The sequence below is a fragment of the Pangasianodon hypophthalmus genome, chromosome 18 (genome assembly GCF_027358585.1).
Source record: "Pangasianodon hypophthalmus isolate fPanHyp1 chromosome 18, fPanHyp1.pri, whole genome shotgun sequence".
Classification (NCBI taxonomy): domain Eukaryota; kingdom Metazoa; phylum Chordata; class Actinopteri; order Siluriformes; family Pangasiidae; genus Pangasianodon; species Pangasianodon hypophthalmus.
The window spans coordinates 4469596-4489416 of NC_069727.1; the positions used below are offsets into that span (position 1 = coordinate 4469596).

The window sequence follows — 19821 nt, forward strand, 5'->3', positions numbered from 1 at the left end:
TGGAGAACCCAGAGGAAACACACACAGTGAGAACGTGGGAAAGTCGGGATCAAGCCCAGGATCAGATCAGAGGCCGAAGACTACTGTGCCGCCTTCAAGCAACATGCTAATTTGTACGTTTTGTACAATTTGGTAACTGAAACTAGAATATCAGCAAGGCCTTGAAAAGAAAAATCTCACAGAGCAAGTCTACAGATGTACATTTAAAAAAAGAGAGAAAGAAAATAATCATGTTTGTGTGCACATATAACATGCATAAACTGTTTACAGTAAGACCAGGAACTGAAAAAAAACTAATTTTATCGTTTCTTTGTGTGCTCAATAATTACATTATCATTGTGTAGAATTTAAAATCGTGACAACTTTAGCAAAGATTTAAAGAATTTAGGTTTAAATTAGCTTAATAGAAGACTGAAAGCTGTTACATTTTATAACATTGTCGACTAAATTCTTAACGACAGTTAATCGTCATTTCAATTAATCGTTAATATGCACCATCAAGTATTTGGCTACATTTTATCTTTCTAGTTTTATTTAATCACCCCAAACACACCGATGTACACTGCAGTACTGTTTGTAATTAAACAGCCGGTCCAGTCACCTGAACTGCTCCAGTGGGGAGTTGGATCGAAAAGTTCACAAACCTCACGAACCTCTGGAAAGTCCTGCAAGAAAGCCGAGCACCTCTGAGTAATGCGGTTGCTCAGTGGTTAAGGTTCTGAGTGATTGGTTTAAATCCCAGTTCTGAGAGAAAACCACTACTGGGCCCTGGAGCAAGACCCTTAACCCTCAACTGCTCAGCTGAAACTTAAATCGCTTTGGATCAAAGCATCTGCCAAATTAACTTCTGAAAAAAAAAAAAACGACTGAAGAAAGTGTGTGCAGCAGATTAAGGAGTATTTATGATGAGTGTTCATTGTTTTTAACCCATCAAACCCAAAGAGAATTATTTCAGTTTTTAGTAACCACAGTGATTATTAATAGTCCATGTGTTTTTAAATCATTGTTAACATTCAGGACTTAAGTATTTAATACTGCTTACCAAAATTTAAACAAAATATAGGAATATTCTTGACATATACAATATCTGTATATAGCAGTTTTGGACTGTTGCATGACGCAGGTGATTTTAGAGATTTAAAAAAAATCTTCAATTTTTTTTAAAGCTAAGGCACAGAAAATAAAAGACATCAAAATCGTTTGTAAAAGACATCAGCAACATGACCAATATTAGGTTAATAATGGTCTTAAGTAATTTGGAGGTGATTTGTAACATATTTCCTTAAAAAAACTGCCATAAGTCTGGACTCTATATATGAAAGGGTTAAAATAAACTTGGCTGGTGTTTTATGTAAGTGAAAAATATGATTCTTACTTTTTTTTTTTTTTGAAAAGCTATGCATCCCCAAACTTTGAATGGCAGTATATATATTGGACTTTTTCTTTGGAAACAGACGCACCAGCCATTACATTTTTTTTAAATTTCTCATTTTCTCGATATTCCTCAGATTCGACCTGCAACCTGCTCTTTTTTTTTTTTCATTTTGCTCTGTCATATTTATTTCACAGCTTCCCTCGCTTCTGCAATCTGCCACACGTCCTCTTTCATACCCTGCCGCAGTAACTCATTGAGCCGTTCACAGTTTTATCAAAAGCCATGTTTGCTGTTTGGGTTTGTTTTTTTTTTTGTCTGGAAGGACAATGGAGTTGTATCAAAAAACACATGGGCTAATCTCGAACTGTACAGTGTGTTTCCTGACATTTTCAGAAGATGCACAGTGAGAGAATTGAGTGTGTGACGCCAAACATGAATTCATTATCACCCTTCGATGTGTGCACGCAGCATGTGGTCCATGGTCTGTGTGTGTGTGTGTGTGTGTGTGTGTGTGTGTGGGTGGGTATTGAGCTTTCCAGAAGCTTACTTGGCTTCAACATAACTGCATGTACACATGTCTCTTCTCATTCTTTCCTCATTTTTTGGGTCCTTTCTATTTTCTGTCGCTAGACATCTTGGCAAGGCCTTCCATTACCCCAAGACAAGCCAATCATAACTTCCAACCACACACACACACACACACACACACAGACATGCTATCTGGATGACCTTGCAGATTAACCAAATGTAAGCCCTATTCCTGGAAGGTTTTGCACCAATACTGACTTAGTGTTTCAAATATTGAGTAGACAGACATGGTTAATCATGGTGTATGATCAGATGGTTACCTCAGAACTGACTTTTTCAAAATGCAAATGAAAAATTTATTTTGATTATTATTATTATTTTTTTTTACACAATTGAGTTTCTTAGTCCAGCGGTTCTTGTCCCTTTTGTGTCCGGCTGTGACTCCTACCAAAATTTCGCAATCTCCTCCCTCTGGACTCGCCCTAAATCACACTACCGCAACCTCTAGATGTGCCTGTACTGAAAACCCTTTGTCTGTGTGATCCACTGCTGTTGTAAATATGTTACATTGCTTCTTCTGCTGTCAATCCTAACCCCTTTACAGCTAAACGAGATAAATATCTATTTTTGGAAAATCAGCACTGCACATTGCCAGATTATAACCAGAACGTGATAAATACTGACAGTGTAAGAGATAGCTAACAAACTGCTGCATTAAAACTGTAAAAATTAAGAAAAGTATCATCACCCCACTTTAACACCTATTTAATTCCTACAGAAACACTGAAATGGGCTTTGCAGATATGTAAAAAATATATATTTATATATATATATATATATATATATATATATATATATATATATATATATATATATAAATGTTATTTTTTTAAACAAAAATCATTATACCAGTGATATCTCAGAAAAGTGTATCGTGACATACAGTAATTTATCACGATATCAATATTATATGGTCATATAGCCCAGCCCTGGTAACAGATTTGATGGAAAGAAGAACAATTTGAAGATGTGATCTTTTTGTTTACTTTTGGTTTGGTATGTGCAAAGAGAAAGAATATATATATATATATATATTTTTCATAATAAATATTTCCATTCATTTTCTCCACCGGCTTGTGTGTGTTTAAATGGTCGATTAATACCATTATATTGTGATAGTTTTAGACTAGGATATCATACTATGAAAATTTCTAGCCATAACATCCCTAGTGTGTGTGTGTGTGTGTGTGTGTGCATTTGTGTATAACTCAGTTTGAGTATGCAGTTTGATGGAGCAGGGTGGCGTGAGATTCTGGATTTAATTAACCAGCGAGCAAAGACAAATAGGAGCTAAACACAGCTGCCTGATGGGGAGATAATGAACAAACTAGGTTGTTTGGGTCAGAGCTGCACTCTCTCAAGGCATGAGAGAATCTCAGGGTCATTAATGTTCTATGTGTGTGTTCGTGTATGTGTTTGTACATCCATTCTCACATTACTTCCTTCACTTCATCAGTGCGTTTCCTATTTCCTTGTCCTTTAAAACTGTATCCATTGTGCTGTAATATTTGTGATTGGCATTGTAAAGTACATGCCCACCACTGAAATTACCCACGCTAGTATATCACCTGCCACAAGCTCCTGTACACAATAACATGGCCCTTGTAAGATTGGCTCGGCATCTGAATACCTCCAGTGCTGACCCTTTTGTTATTCACACCAGCCTCTTGTTCTCACTCAGTGAGCGACTGCTTTCTGTTTCAATGGCTAATCATAACTGTAGTGCCTGCCCTCCAGTCGCCTAACGTCTAAATGCATACTACAGTGGCTGAGCTGTGATTTTCTTATCTGCTGTGCACCCAGCACTTAAGTGCCAGTCTAGCGTTTGGCTGCTGCATGCTTAACAGCTACTATTTGTACATGCGTCTTTTCTGTCTTTCTTTTTTTTTCTCCTGGGCCATTCAGGTATTTCAGATGTTTGAGAGATTTCAGGTTGCATTGTGTGACCATTCTGATGTGATAATGGTGGTGGGTTAGTGGAGAAATGGCATATATTAGCATTCACGATTAGAAGCAAACTGAGGTAGAAAAAGTACTGAGAAACTGTACTTTTTCCACATACTCAAATATACAAAAATAAACAGTAAATACTTTTTAACTGATAAAAAAACTGACAACAAGTTCGTCATACCCAATCCTCGCTAAGCAATTAGTCATAAGGAGAATATTATGCTAACTCAGACAAATCTAGGCTTGCTCTTAGATCATGTTTAATAACCCTGTTCAAATGAATGCTAAGGCACATTAGCAACAAAAACAAAACCTAACTCACTAGCAAATTTAGCAAGCTAATGCAATTAATTTAACTAACTAGAATACTTAACAAGCTAACTTACAAATCTTAACTAGCTAGCGTATTTAAGAAACTAATGTACAAAACATACAATAACAAGCTAGCTAATTTAACTAGCTAAATTACAAAACAAAGTTAACTCAACATACTACTTTAGCTTGATGGTGAATTTTAAAGGCTGATATTTCATTTTTATATGGGACACAAATGAGACACCTCATCCTGTATGAATCAGTAACGCTACAAGGAGAAAAAAACAGAAAACAAAGAAAAAGCTTTTCGAAATTTGTAATGAGTACTTTAAAGGGCAAAATGAAAATGTTAGGAGTACGTAGTATGTTTTTTTCTCTTGGAAATTACAATCGCTCAGGTACTTTCCATCGCTGGATGTCAGAAGTCTTGCTCTTAGATAGTCTTGATTTTACACATACTGTATGTATGTTCATATGAGAATTTTCCTGAGCTAGAATACAGACTTCGGGAATGCATAAATAAATTGCTCAAATGAGAACAGGAAATGTTTTTCCTCTCACTTTCACCCCCCTCTTCATTCTCGTTTTCCCCCTAATTGGCCCAGCGGTTTACCTCTGCTCATAAACATTGCATATCTCTCTCCACCTCTACTTTTAGCAATGCCACTTGGGCGAGCTGCGGCATTGGGAGGAAAGACAGAAAACCGCCAAGGCGTGCAAATCATTTGCAGAGGGTAAAATCAATTAGAGGTCCAGAGGCCTGGCTGTGAGGTGGGGCACATGTGGAGAACCAGTGCCCGTCTTCAGTGATAACTCCTGGGGCAATTGCATTATCCCCATTGACACTGGCATCTATTCATGCCAGCGGTGTTCGCTCCCTGAGTGCCCTTGTTACTACTCCCACTTAATTATTTCTGCAATTTGGAAATTGTCATGTGGCTTTGGACAGTTTGAATTCTGAGGTCAGCTCTCCTTTGTCCTCTCTCGCCCCCCACTCTCCTGCCACTTGTCTCCTTGTTGAGAATATTCTGTCCCCAGCAGCTTGAACGTAGTCTTAGCCTCAGACACTCTGTTACAGTTTGATGCATTTTGTACATTTTCTTTGGCCACAAGCTTCAGGATCATGACCATTACAATCTGATTGGCTCTCCACAATTCCATGCTCCGATTTTAAACACTGCGACATGAGCTTTTCAAAGCAAAAAAAAAAAAATATCACTTTTGTATTTAAGAATTATTTATGGAATAGTTTTGTTTGAAGCCATTAGCTGGTTGGTTATATGAGAAGGAAGTTAAATTGCTGTTTTTTTTAAATTGGGGGTTTCTTGGCCAAACTTATTGATATTGATATTGAAATGTACCAGACTTGCAAGAGTGAGACTGTGCCTCATCCAATTGCTGACACCTGCATCTCATGATCACCAATAGTCAAGGACTATTTAATTAGCCTGGACAAGCAAGCAGTTGTAATATCATGATGTTGTTTTGCCTAGATTGCTTCTATCTTGCTTTTCATGTATTCAGCTTTATGTATTAGGTGTAACCTTGAACTATGCTAACCCTTTTTATGTGAAGGCCTTGTTGCTACGGTATCTGTCCAGCTTGAAAATCACAGTAGTTTTCTCCTAGTCTTGTATTATGATTCTTGTTTGTTTGTGTTTAACCTGTCTGGTGATGAAACCCTTGTGTCTCATGAGCTGATTTTTTTGTCTCTTTCTATAGGTCCATAATGTCCTCAAACTCAAGACAAGCCTGAACATCTGCTGCGAATACTTGACTTGAAACCTATTTCTGCACCATACTGTCAGGACAATGGCTTCCCACCATAGAAAATTGAACTGTTTATTAGTTTCTTGCTGCTTCTTTGTTTTTTTGCTTCCCCTCTCCACCTCAAGGCCTCAGCAGCCTTCCATTGCATCCAAAGTGGATGAGCACTACAGAACTTTCCATGCTGAGAACCCAGAATGGACCTTTAACCACTTGGCAGTGGACTACAGAAATGGGAATGTGTACCTTGGTGTGGTGAACCGTATTTATAAGCTCTCACAAGAGCTAGATGTGCTGGTGTCGCACCAAACTGGCCCAGAGGAGGACAACCGCAACTGCTACCCACCGCGAATTGTGCAGCCCTGCAGCGAGCCACTGACGCTCACCAACAATGTCAACAAAATGCTATTAATTGACTACAGAGCAAACCGGCTGCTAGCCTGCGGGAGCCTCTACCAGGGTATCTGCAAGCTGCTTCGTCTGGACGACCTCTTCAAGCTTGGAGAGCCCTTTCACAAGAAAGAGCATTACCTCTCAGGTGTCAATGAGAGTGACTCTGTTTTTGGCGTCATCGTGTCTTATGGTGACTCCTCACCTGACAAGCTGTTTGTGGCCACAGCAGTGGACGGGAGGCCTGAGTACTTCCCGACCATCTCGAGTCGCAAACTGGCTCGCAATTCAGAGGAGGATGGCATGTTCGCCTACGTCTTCCATGATGAGTTTGTGGCCTCCATGATCAAGATCCCATCAGACACCTTTACCGTGGTGCCTGATTTTGACATATATTACGTGTATGGCTTTGCCAGTGGCAACTTCGTCTACTTCCTAACACTGCAGCCGGAGATGGGCGGTGGTCCAGCTGCGGGTTCATCCTCGGCCAACCGGGAACAGGTGTTCACTTCCAAACTGGTGCGACTCTGCAAGGATGACACGGCATTCAACTCATATGTAGAGGTTCCCCTGGGTTGTGTTAAGGGTGGTGTGGAATATCGCCTTCTCCAGGCTGCCTACTTGTCTAAGGCAGGTACCATCCTGGCTCGCTCACTGGGTGTGGGACCGGACGATGACATCCTTTACGCTGTGTTCTCCAAAGGCCAGAAGAGGCGGCCAAAGGAAACGTCTCAAGAGTCTGCCTTGTGCGTGTTTGCCCTGAAGGAGATCAATGAGAGAATTAAAGATAGGCTGCAGTCCTGTTACAAAGGAGAGGGCACACTGGATCTGGCCTGGCTCAAAGTGAAGGATATTCCCTGTAGCAGTGCGGTAAGTCAATACAGTACCATTTACCAGCCTTATCTCTGGCAATATGTACACACATATAATTACTGTTTTCTGTCAGAATTAATCACCATTACTTATATGTATCTCCTGAGGCACCTACGTTGGATTATTCTTGTACTGCTTGGCTGATGGATACAACCCATAGACATTTTTTGGATAAGTGCTTCAGCCCAAAATATTAAAATAACTAACTGGCATTCAGTTCGATTATGCTGACTTTTCCCCTTAGCGCCCCCTTCAACACAGAACTGTCCACATCCAGGATTTGATTACAGAGAACCTGATATGTGTCCATTTGTTTGACAGCTGGTAATATTTACAATTATTGCAGTATTGCAAATGTTTCACAGTGTCTGTGATATTTCTGTAGACTTAAGTGTTTTGCTATGATTCAGATATAAACTGTATGAAATTTAATAAATCTTTTGATTAGATTTTTCTTCCTGGCTCGCGCTAGAAAATAAGGTGAAACTCTGTGCCTGTCCTTTAAAAAAAAAAATCTAAGGTGCTTATTTGAGGATGCAATTTTTCCATTACCCCATTTGATAGAAGCCATACAAGCTGAAATGCAAAATTGGCCTCCTCTGAGAGTCAATCTATTATTGTAATGGCATTTCATTGAATGCCGGCCACGGCTAGAATTAATCTTTCCACTTTCTACTGTTGTTATGGATCGCTCATTACCACGTAAACAGCCTGGGCCAGGTTTAACGTGTGCCACCTGCCTGTTAGTCTCTCTTCCCTTTGGGGTGGGAGGAAAAATGTAGCGGATCAGTGGATCAGTATCACTGTGTTTAATCAGTATCATGGTTTAATTTAGCCAAACAGCAGTGCAATGATGGTGATGAGTTCTGCAATAATTCTGCTAGTGTAAAGATTGTTGTGAAGGTGAACCATCAAACCTTATGTGCTTATGTACACTGACACACACACACACACACACACACACACGTACATAAACGCATTCCCAGCACATATGCAGCCAGATAAATCAGAGACATGGTGCTAGAGTGCTGTCTGGGAAAACTGTGGGACGTGGAGCTGAGCCCGAGAGAGAGACATTCAGAGATATGCACATACACATAGATCTAAACACACACATAGCACATACACACCAGATAAATCAGAGACAGGGTGCTAGAGCTCTGTCTCGAAAAGTGTGGGACGTGAGACCGAGAGGGAGGTGTGTGGAGAAATGGTGCCATTTCAGCACGCGCTGCAGTATGGCCACTGCAGCATAAATTAGAAAGCAGGCGTCACTGAGGGGTGGGAGATAAATGGCTTGCTTCTCCGCCTGCTGTAACTATGGCTACCAGCTTTCCCGCTCAAGGCCTGGCAGACGTGTTTGATTGGGGTGGGAAGAAGGCGACCCAAAACAAATTAGATCCGAGGGCCGTGCTAGAGCAACGGATCACATAATGATCTCATTTTTAGAGGAATATCAGAAGCTTGAGGCACAAACACCAAGCAAAACACATCATGATTTAACATTGGGTGCCATCTTGTAACTCAGCCATCAGCCCTCTCTACCCTCTTTGTATTAATATTATGTAATATCACCATCATCTAGCATCTAATTGAGTCTGTGATGAAGTGATTGTGTAGAAATGCACGTTTTGATTCACTAATGCAGTAGTAATGCACCATTAAGCTAATTAGCATGATAACTAGCTTTACCCAATGAGTGATGTCCAGAATTAGCTCTCGCTTCATCTCTACATAAAGAGAGTGATGCAGCACTGCTTTAGTCCTTTAGTCTGTCCCGCTCTTTCATCTCCTCGTATGTACTCTTGCCTCAAACAGATCAGCTTCCAAAGAGTCAACTTTCATGCTGATTCCATTATTAAGCTCATCTCATAGAACGCTAACCAGATGAACGAAACTGCGTTGTGCAGCTGCATTGCATTTTGGGACTTTGTGTTCAGCATTTGCAGTAATGTCTCCACTACTTCTACTTTGGATTTTTCATGAATATGACGTTTAACATTGTGTGAAAAGCAATGGTGAGTAAGAAAAGAGGCTGTTGCTCTTTTATTTTAGGAGCTAATCCTATAATCGAATCCTATTCCTTATTCCTTATTTTTGAAATCGCTGACACTTTTTGTCCTGTTAAACACCACTGTAACTATGACACTGTCCTCCTGTGACGTCAGTGTGGCAGAAAACCGCTAACCTCTGACTGGAATAATGGAAATATAGCACCACCCAAGAAATTAGCCTCAGGATCGCTAAATACAGGAATATTTCAATATAAACATTTGTTTAAGACTATTTTGTATGGTCTGTTGAATATTCTTGAAAATTCAAGGATCAGTGTTCCTCATGCTAGCAAATAAAAATTAGTTTCACTGTAGTTTGAATAATATGCTTTAAGATGAATAGTTCATTAAGAAAGTAGGAGTCGAAGATGTTAATCATATTGTCAATTAAAGTATTACATTACTGCCTAACTGATCCATGCTGAGCTCTTTTCTTATATACTCCTATCACACACACACATACATCTTTGAAAAGACAGTGATTTCTCAGCTGCATAGTGCCACTAAACAAAACCGTTCGTTTTTGTTATTAGTGGATTCTGCAGTGGGAATGTGTTGTGTGACAATATAAAAAGCAAGAAGTGACATGAATGGGAGAACGGCGAGTGATCCTGCGATCTGCGGGTTTCACTGCTATCACACGGATATGATTTTACAACATGCAGCTCCTGTTAGTCTCGGATGAGCCACCGGCCTAAATAATGCATGAAGGAATGAAACGAACGAATATTGCACTTGAATATTGCCGGAGCTTTACTTTTTTTCATTTTAAGCTATCATTTATGGTTACAGTTTCCAATAGGAAGTACACTGAGGAGAAACAAAGTACGACGGATGAAAGTAGCAGAAAAACAAAGCAGAAAACAAATGAAGGTTTGGTGGCTGTTTCTCACACTGTTTGGACAGTTACAAACTGCCTCAGGATATGTAAAATCTGATTGTCAGATGGTGGTGATAAATTTTCTACTATGTTATACAGTAGTTTCTATGGTAACAGCAAATTCACATGGTGGACGCTCATAATTTAAGTCTAATAATAAATATTATTTAAGTAAGAAAAAACTATAATTGATATGTTGATATGGTGAAGTTTTCTTTTAGGAGGCCTTTATTTCACATTTTTTGGAAATAGTCTCCAGTGTCAGTGTTTTGTAGCATTTGTCAGCAAGTTTTCAACCACAGGAAAGCCTTCAAGACAGGGGAGTTTGTGCTTTCCGGTTTCTCGGTAAGCTTGTCTTATTAACGTCAAGAGAGAGAATAAAGAGAGGCTGGTGAGTCAACAAATGTTTATAGGTGCTATAATGTTGTCATGGTTATGCTGACTTCGGCGCAGGACTACGATTCCCATCAGCCACTGGACTTCACCGGATCATGTCACATGACTGTTTGCACCTGATTCATGTTTTGCTTTAATGAGCACTTGTATTTAAGTCACGTCTTGCACAGCACACATTTGCTCTGTCTCAATTTGCCTACTATCCATACTAAATAGTATCCGAGTTTATAATTAGAGTGTCCCAAATTGTAGTATGTTGAAATGAGGTACTTGGATGGTCTAATATTTATGGCAGATTTTGGAAGTTGTGGATCCGTGGACACTTTTTTAGCTAATATTGCCCACAACTCCTTGTGCGATGGAGGAGGAGTTTTGTGACAGTTTGCTTCAGCGAATTCAAGGACGCAGTTTAGAGAGGTGTAATTGAAATGTGGAGAAAATAAATCAAGGGAATAATAATGAATAACGAATGAAGAAACGCTGAAATGCAATGAGGAGTGTGTTTACAGTGACGGTGTACAGGCAACAACGTTCTCTTCCTTTACATGATGTCTTAGTATGTCCCAGTAATTGCATACTCTTTTGCTACACACTCAAAAGTATGTACTTTTTCTTCATACTTTTTCTACATACTTTTAGTGCATAGTACAAGTAAAGAGACGCAGGGATTGTCTAGCTTTTGTCTTTCACTGGTGTTTTTCATGTTGTGCTCTCTAGTCCATGTATGTCTTTTTGCCTTGAAACCATAGTTCATGTTTTGGTGTCTGAGTTTGCACTGTGTGTATCGTTCGTTTTTCATTAAAATAGAAATCTGCACTTGCATCCGCCTCCTCTACAGAATCCTTGAGAACAAGAGCTAACTTGCTTCATACCTGTTCCATAATGTTAAATGTAACTATACATGGATAAAAAGTAAGATATGTAAATTGCTGTGGTATAAGAGCAATAAAACACACGCTCTTATTGGAAAATAGTCAACTTCACAGGTAGAACAGTAACTCTGTTTCATCACACCACCCCGTGGTTGATTATTTTCCCAGAAGTGCAAGTCTACAAGTGTTTGATTCCTTACATAACAACCAAGTTGCAGCCAGGCCCTTGTTCAAGTAAATGAGTGCTCAGTTTTGTAGGGATAATATTGTTTTATAGTTAGTTTTGGAGGTAACTTACTGTGCTACTGTGTAATCTGTTACCATAGCAAAATGTGCCTTGTGTATGATTAGCATTATGGATATTATGTAACATATGAGAATATGGAAAAGCTTATAAATTTGAATAAAGAAGGACAAAGGACTAGGAAAGGAAGAGTTGGAGGATACAGAGAAGAAGGTGTAATTACAATTGTAAGCATTGTAGCATGCTGATGAATATTTATTGCAAAACTTTCTCACCAAAGACAAAATACCTGAGTTCATCCTGTACACTCATCTCAGTTACTCTCCACTACTGTGATCGTTTATCTCATCCGCTCTGTAACGACTACATCTGCAGATCAGTTCAGATCAGTAACTCTCGGTTATTGGATTCTGCATAAAAGCAAACATTCCTTAAGGAAGCTGGAATTATTTATGATCTTATTTCTATGGATTATTTTATTTATCTTTATGAATAAATCTCAGTGTGCATTAATAGAACAGCAATGATAATGATGATCATTTTATATATTTGTGTGGCAAAAACATTATTGGGGTCCTCTGGGTGTTTCTCTCTCTCTCTCTCTCTCACTCTCCCTCTCCCCCTCTCCCCATTGCTTCATCTTACTGTCTCTCTGTGTGTGTGTCTCTCTCTCTCTTCACTTCTCTTTCTCTCTGTCTCTCTCTCTCCCCATTGCTTCATCTTACTGTCTCTCTTTCTGTCTCTCTTTCTCCCTTTACTTCTCTTTTTCTCTGTCTCTCTCTCCCCATCACTTCATGTTTCTGTCTCTCTTTCTCTGTCTCTCTGTCTCTCTCTCTCCCCATTGCTTCATCTTACTGTCTCTCTTTCTGTCTCTCTTTCTCCCTTTACTTCTCTTTTTCTCTGTCTCTCTTTCTCTGTCTCTCTCTCTCCCCCCATTGCTTCATCTTACTGTCTCTCTTTCTGTCTCTCTTTCTCCCTTTACTTCTCTTTTTCTCTGTCTCTCTTTCTCTGTCTCTCTCTCTCCCCCCATTGCTTCATCTTACTGTCTCTCTTTCTGTCTCTCTTTCTCCCTTTACTTCTCTCTTTCTCTGTCTCTCTCTCTCTCCCCATTGCTTCATCTTACTGTCTCTCTTTCTGTCTCGCTTTCTCCCTTTACTTCTCTTTTTCTGACTCTCTCTCCCCCATCGCTTCATGCTTCTGTCTCTCTTTCTCTGTCTCTCTTACTGTCTATCTCTCTAGCAAACTCTCTTTATTTCTGTGTGTGTGTGTCAGTTTCTCTCTCTCTCTCTCTCTCTCTCCATGGCTCTCTCTGTGCATCTCTGTAATCATGATGTGTTTTTCCACCAATTAAAGTGCAGTGCAACGACCCTGCTGCTCTTTAGGGCAGCCATGCTGTACAGAAGGGTATGGTTATAGACAAACACACACACACACAGACACAGACACACACAGGCTTGAATAAAGACAGACAGTGTGTAAGCGTACTCACATAAATAAGCAGCTAGCCGCCTACCTCAGTTCATTTTTTTTCCAGACAGATTGCTGTAATGAAGTTATCTCTCCGTCAGTCTGTCACACACTCCGTTTACACCTCCATCACTGCACATGACGGTTCTGCTCGGTTGATAATTACACTCCATAAATGAACATTCTCTTTGAAATATATCTACTCCTTTATAATGGACTGAGCACTTAATTATGGTTTTAAATAGTATTCAGTAAAGATATGGTATGTCTCGCTTCTTGTTTGTCATGTCTGGATAGTGTTATACAGCGGAAAGTGCCTGGGCTTCATATTTATAATCAAAGCCCTTTCAGAAAAATAGCCAGTAGTTGTTCTAAAACAGTATAGTTTTGGAAGCCGCTTACACTTCCAGAGGGTAGCCCATGTTATTGTAGTGGCCACAGTAGGAGAAGTTGTGCTCCCACTGGGTTTGAGATTGGCAAGAACAGTGAAACATGGGCAAAGCGAATGTCAAGGCAGGGATCTGAAAGCGGCTTTCATGCACTTCTTTGTTGTTTCCAGGCTTCCTGTAATAATTTTTACCTGCACTTTGTCTGACATTTGCATTTAAAAAAACTGGCCACACCAAAATAAATTCCTGCCAGATTTACAGCAGTTGAGCTGATTTTCTTCGTACTCACGTACGTATAGTGATAAATGCGAAGCACATTCATAGCTGATTTGCATTTAGTGACGCCCACAAAAGTCCATAAAAGGCAAAGCTCACAGAGAGCTGAAAAAGACAAAATGACAATTAAACGGTGAAAGAGAGCCTCCTGAGTGCAGCCACTGCATCACTTCAGCCACAGTAGACACACACTAATGCTGTGTTCGACTAAAGCTTGAACTAGACAAGAACAGGAAAGTGCAAACCTGGCTAGCTTATTGCTAACAAAATGTTTTTTTCCCAATATGTAGCTCGGACACAAATCCGAGTTCCGACTTCCCACTTCCAAGTTAATTCGAACACAGCATATTACTTTTGTCCTAATTGAACAGCTAGTCCTATTTATTGTAATTTATGGATTTGTTTTGGATTGCTTTCTTTCACGTCATTAATATTAAATGACAGAGCTTCATAAAATTGTTATTAAATTGGTATGTATAGTAGAAATATATAAGCGATATAAACTTGACAGCATAATCCGTATATAAAATCGCAGTAACTCCTCACCAGTTATATAACATAGGATACAAAACTGGATTTTCTTGAACACCACATTTACTCTTGTGAACGATTTACAAATAAATTCATCCGCATCCAATCTGATAAATGAGGTCCATTGTTTGTGAAGTGGGAGTCTCTAGTATCCTGCATATATCTGCATGTTTATCAAGAGCCTTAATTTCCATAAATAGTTCATTAAGTGGTGATTATTAAGATAGTTATAGCTTTTAGATGGATTCTGAAGCTGTAGAAGTTTGCTGGCTGTGATTAGATGTGATGTTAAACCTTGTGCAGCCCGGCGAGTGCTGTAAACGGGTTTGGCATTGAGAGGAGAATCTTCGTGGAGTGCTTTTGAAAGCAGGCAACTCAAGTGCACAATGCGATGCTCAACAGCAATAGTCTGGCTGGATCCATAGATCATATTGAGAGGACATTTGACCTATTGAAAAAAAGCACTTGCTGCCTGTGTTCCTTGTGTCAGCAGAAAAAGAACAAGAGGCAAGAGAGGAAAAATTGTGAGGTAGAAATCAGGGGAATGCAGCAGTTCACTCTTATTTCCTCTCTCTTCTTTTCCTGCAGTTGCGTAAACACGCAGCTTTCCTTTCGCTGATGTCCTATTTATTTCCCTGGTGAATTCCTGCACAGTCTTGGATGTTTCTATAGTGTAGTAATACTGTGTTTAAAATCAGCCTTTATTACATCTCATAATGATTTAATTGTGTGCCGTTCAAAGATAAAAAACACCATACCTCATGCAGACCATGTAATCTTTCTAGATAATTACCCTTTTCTCCATTCCTCTGCTTGCTTTTCTCAATGATCACCGATGGATGACATTCTTCAAGCCGTGAAAACAACATGACGTCCTCATAAGTTGGAGATGAAATCTGTTTTTACGGTCTTGTAAACAACCTTGTCCATCGTCCTCAGAAAATCCAAACAACGTTGTCTTGTATGTTTACAATACATAAGACCAACGTAACTAACAGTTGTAGGTTAGCAGAATGATTTCTGACGGTTCTAGCTACAGTTCTAGCAACGTTTAATCTGTTTGGGTGTTAAGAATGTTAGGAATTTTTAAACATAATATGCCGATCACGTGACATTTATAGATTATAAGCTTTTTCCCATTCCTATGCCTTCTTTTGTTAATGATTAACAATGGAAAACGTTCTTCGAGCTGTAAAAACATGTAGCTATCCCAAAATACATGTAGCTAAGTCATAAAGAGGCTTTTTTTGGGGTCCTTAGAAAATTCAAAGAAATTTATCCTGTTCAGATAAAATGTTTACAATACATATATATTTCATATTATATTTTTTATTTTATTTATATAACCATATGTATTTGATGCAATAAGACGAACAATAGACCAACTCAACTAACAATTTATTGTATGTTAGCAGAACATTTTCTGAATGTTACAGTTCTAGCAACTTTTGGGTCAAATGTTGCTTAATTATAATAGAAACGTTTCTACAACATTGCTGCAACATTTTTAGTTACGGAACACTTTATCTGTATTTTTGTCTGGGTTTGTGGAGTTAGTATTGGGTTTGGTTGAGTGTTTTGGCCTTGCTTACCTCTGGAGAAATGGCTTCCTGTTTGGTAGGTATATTTTTCGAAATGGTGGCAGTAAATTATATAATTTTTTTTTTTAGTTGTAGCACATTAACAGTGATGTTTTCATAATGTTATGTTATTTTCTTTTTTAACTGTGAATAACATTGTGACGCAAACCATTATCTGCGTAGATGTGTTTAAAACATTGCAGAAATGTTATTTTTGGAACATTACAATTTAACCTTCGTGTTTGAATACTTACTAAAGGTTTGAATCATGTTCTTTGTTAGCTGGGAAATATGATTGTAACACAATTTCAAAACATATAATTATATATATTCATAGAGTTCACACTGATGTTTACTGAATAACCTATCCCTTGGTAGCTAGGACGAGGCTAAAAATTCTCTTCAGCTGTTTATTTGGTGCTCAAAGCGTCCAAATTCAAGCTGAGTAATGAAATGTCTTGTCATTTTGCTCGGTAAATTGTTTTACATGGACAAGCAATAGCTGATCCTGTATCTGCACAAATAGATAAATAATTCATAAATCCAAGTCCACATCTTTAGCCTTGACTTTGAACCTTTGCAGTAAAGAATTCGAAGAATTACAATTGACTTTCGCGCCCGAAGATCCGCCCACAACTCTGGTTGTTGATGTTGAAGTCTCTCTCTGGATTTATTGAGCTCATTACTTATGTGGCTGTATGTAATTACGGAAGCAAAGGTCATAAATCATCTCGAAAATCATTGTGTGCTTATCATCAGTCAGTCAACAGTCACTTTACACGTCTCGGTGAAAAGCTAATGTGCTCCTGTGGGTATTGTGAATTCTCCCTGTTGGTTTTCATTTTCAGACATCTTTATTTCCCTTGTTCTCTGGAAACATCAAAGTGTAATTAGCTCTAATTTGATTGCGTGCATTCGCGCCACATATGCACCAGTGTCTTGGAGCACCATTACGTCTTCAGGTTCAATCATTGTAAATGTGCAGTCTGATGACTTGGACGATTATGACAGTGCTCCATGCGAAGGAAAAAACAAGCATGCAAGTACACAATTATGGAAATATATGTGGAACTTACAAACAAAAAAAACAAGCATAGAAATGCTACAAGTACAATGCTACAAGGTTTTCATCTGATTTTTTTTAAAATATATACATTTGCCCCCACTGAACTTCTACACATTTTGTAGTGATACAACCTGGAACTGCAATGGACTTAATCAGGATTATACTGTATGGCATGAATCTACACAAAATAAATAGTTAACAAAATAATTGACAAATGAAAAAATTTAAGTTGTGATTGTAGAAGTATCCACCCTCGTTGCTGTGAAACCCATACATTTCCAGTCCATAGTATTGGTCCTCCTTCCCATCCTCCTTATGCTCTCTTGGATTCCCAGCCATGGATAGCTGTAGAATTGTTGAGATTCGAACTTGCTACTATGACATTTGTATTTTTTCTCACCAGAGATAAAGCATCCCGTCACATCCTCTCATATTATATCAAGACCCAAGTCATGGTGATGATGTTACAGTGAGCCTTAACCTCTTACCTCTCCACCTACAGTAGTATACCCTTCTTAAAAAGTTCAGGAGCTTGATGATGCTCCATGGCTGGTCCACTGAACTCCTCCACATATACATTTATCTTCTCACTTGCCTGGTAAAGGCCACCATCATATCTGGCAGCGCTAATTCAGCCTTGACACAACATGTGGTACGACGAGATAGACGTCTTCTTAGAGAAGAGCTTCTCTTTTCTTCCTTGAGGAGTTCACAGGAAAATGTCATGAGGCAGGATACGGCTCATGACTCATCCCTCAGACCTCTTCAGGCTCTCGAGCGTGCGTTAGTCCTCATTTTGTTTCATCCAGAGGCCTCGGAAGTCTTGCCTTTGGGGCTCAACTGGAGATAGCTCTTTTGCTTTAAGGCAGCAGGGCAGGAGATGGCAGAAAGGGAAGAAAAGAAGCAGGTGGAAATGAACTGGAAGGAATTTTAATGTTCTACATCAGATTTGGTGCAAGGAGTAGAGCTTGTAATTAGATGACAGGAAGAATAACAGCTAGGGATGGGCGATATGGCCAAAATATCACATCACGATTCTCAAAGACATTTCTATGAGACACAATATGTATTAAGATGTACAGGTTTGCAAAAAAAAATTCCCGGCAATACAGTAGTTTGGCACTACAAAAAAAAAAAGATTGATGATATGTCATTTAATGTCTGTAAAAGTCAATTAAAAAAAAATTATATTCTATATGTATTTTAAAAATAACATTTTTATTTATAAAAATAAACATGAATATTTAACACTGAAAAGGAGACAAAATGGTAAAAATCTGTTAAAAAAAAAAAAAGTTAAAATTTTAACATCAAAATCAGATGCTTCCTGTCAGTTTGTAATTCTAAAAAAATAAAAGTAATAATAATGAAAAGGATTTTTCACGATATGTATTGATGATGATATATCATCATACCGGTATACCAACAGCAAGACATTCCAGAGGAAAGACAGAACCATATTCCCGGGAATCTAATGGTATGCGAGTGTAATGTAGTGCTCGCTTTGTCTCGCTCAAACAGCAGATGCAGTCGTCAGTATGGAGATCCCGTCTCGAGCCTGCGCTCTATCAGTCATGCCAGCCTGATGGAGGCCAGTACGGATCAGCGAGCAGAACAGACTGCAGACGCAGAGTGAAACAAATAAAAGACGCGATCCTTTCATCCCTTCATCCCATCATCCGCCGTCCGGACCCTCTCTGAGCTTCTGGGCTTTTATTTATTTATGCCGTCTGAGAAGCAATCATCAGCGCATTCAGCTCTTCTTGAGGCTCACGAGGGCTTGTGTTGCGTGGTAATTGAGTGTTGATATAATTACGTCGAACACGGAGAAGAGACTTGTGGGAAGCAATGTCTTTGTTGCTAACAACAGTCTCTGCGTGAGATATTACTTGAGCATGAAAAAGGGAGCGAATTTGAAAGGGTAATTATACGATTGTTGGGAATGGATTTCTGAGAGGCTGTTTCAGACGTCTTAGTGATGTACGTCGTTGGATCAGTCCCACGTTGCTTGCATGGCGTAGTCTTTAGGCAGTTCGTGTGTGCTTATAGATATTTCACAGTTGATCTGTTTGGCTGTTTTAAATCAGCTTTGATTGATTCAGGAGAGAAAGTTTTTAATGTATTTTGAAGGAATGACCCGCCTAAAAGTGCTAGCAATGCTAATGAAGGAGAGATAGTATCATTAAAGGAATACTCCAGCATTTGCAGTCTAATCTTTATCCTACGCATCTGTGGCATACGGGCGATTAGCAGAAATTATCATTTTCAAACTGAGGAAATAAAGGTTAAGTTCAGTTACAATAGAAGGATGGTTTTCGGGCACTTCAAAAGTTATGAGCATTTTATAATTCTCAAATCTGATTGGTCAGAAGGTGTTGATAGATGTTTTGGACAGCAGCTCGCAATAGTGCAGCCGCAAATCATGGGTTTATATTAATGCACTCTAGCTTTAATATATTATCGTTTTTATAGTAACAACTTACACAAAAATGTGTAATCGTTGATCTGGTGAAGTTTTCTGTGGACAGATATTTATTTAACATTAATGAAAGGAGTCTCCAGGATCAGTGCTTTGTAACAGTCAGTCAGTTTTCCACCACGTGAAAGTCTTCAAGACAGATGAGTTTGCGCTTTTTGTGGTTTCTCATTAACGTAACGATCTGCGTATTTATGTCAATAAATGACTGTTTACAGCTGCTATAACGTAAGCGATAACAGGAACTAACTTGTCTTGCAGACATTTCACAGAATTAAATGTAACTATAAACTGATAAAAAAAGCAGGAAGTGGTGTTCAATAATAAATTTA

The 19821-nt window shown here is 38.9% G+C and overlaps 1 protein-coding gene across 5 annotated transcripts in view; it reads left to right on the top strand.

Moving 5' to 3' along the window:
* Positions 1-19821, top strand: part of plxna4 (plexin A4) — a 314198-nt gene that overhangs the window by 23570 nt on the left and 270807 nt on the right. For 4 of the 5 annotated variants that reach the window (XM_034313188.2, XM_053241746.1, XM_053241745.1 and 1 more), the window contains exon 2: positions 5951-7255. In XM_034313188.2, coding sequence (XP_034169079.2) covers positions 6041-7255 — 1215 coding nt within the window. In that variant the 5' untranslated portion in view covers positions 5951-6040. Of the gene's footprint in view, positions 1-5687; positions 5818-5950; positions 7256-19821 lie in introns of those variants that run through there. The other variant, XM_034313187.2, reaches the window with a different exon arrangement.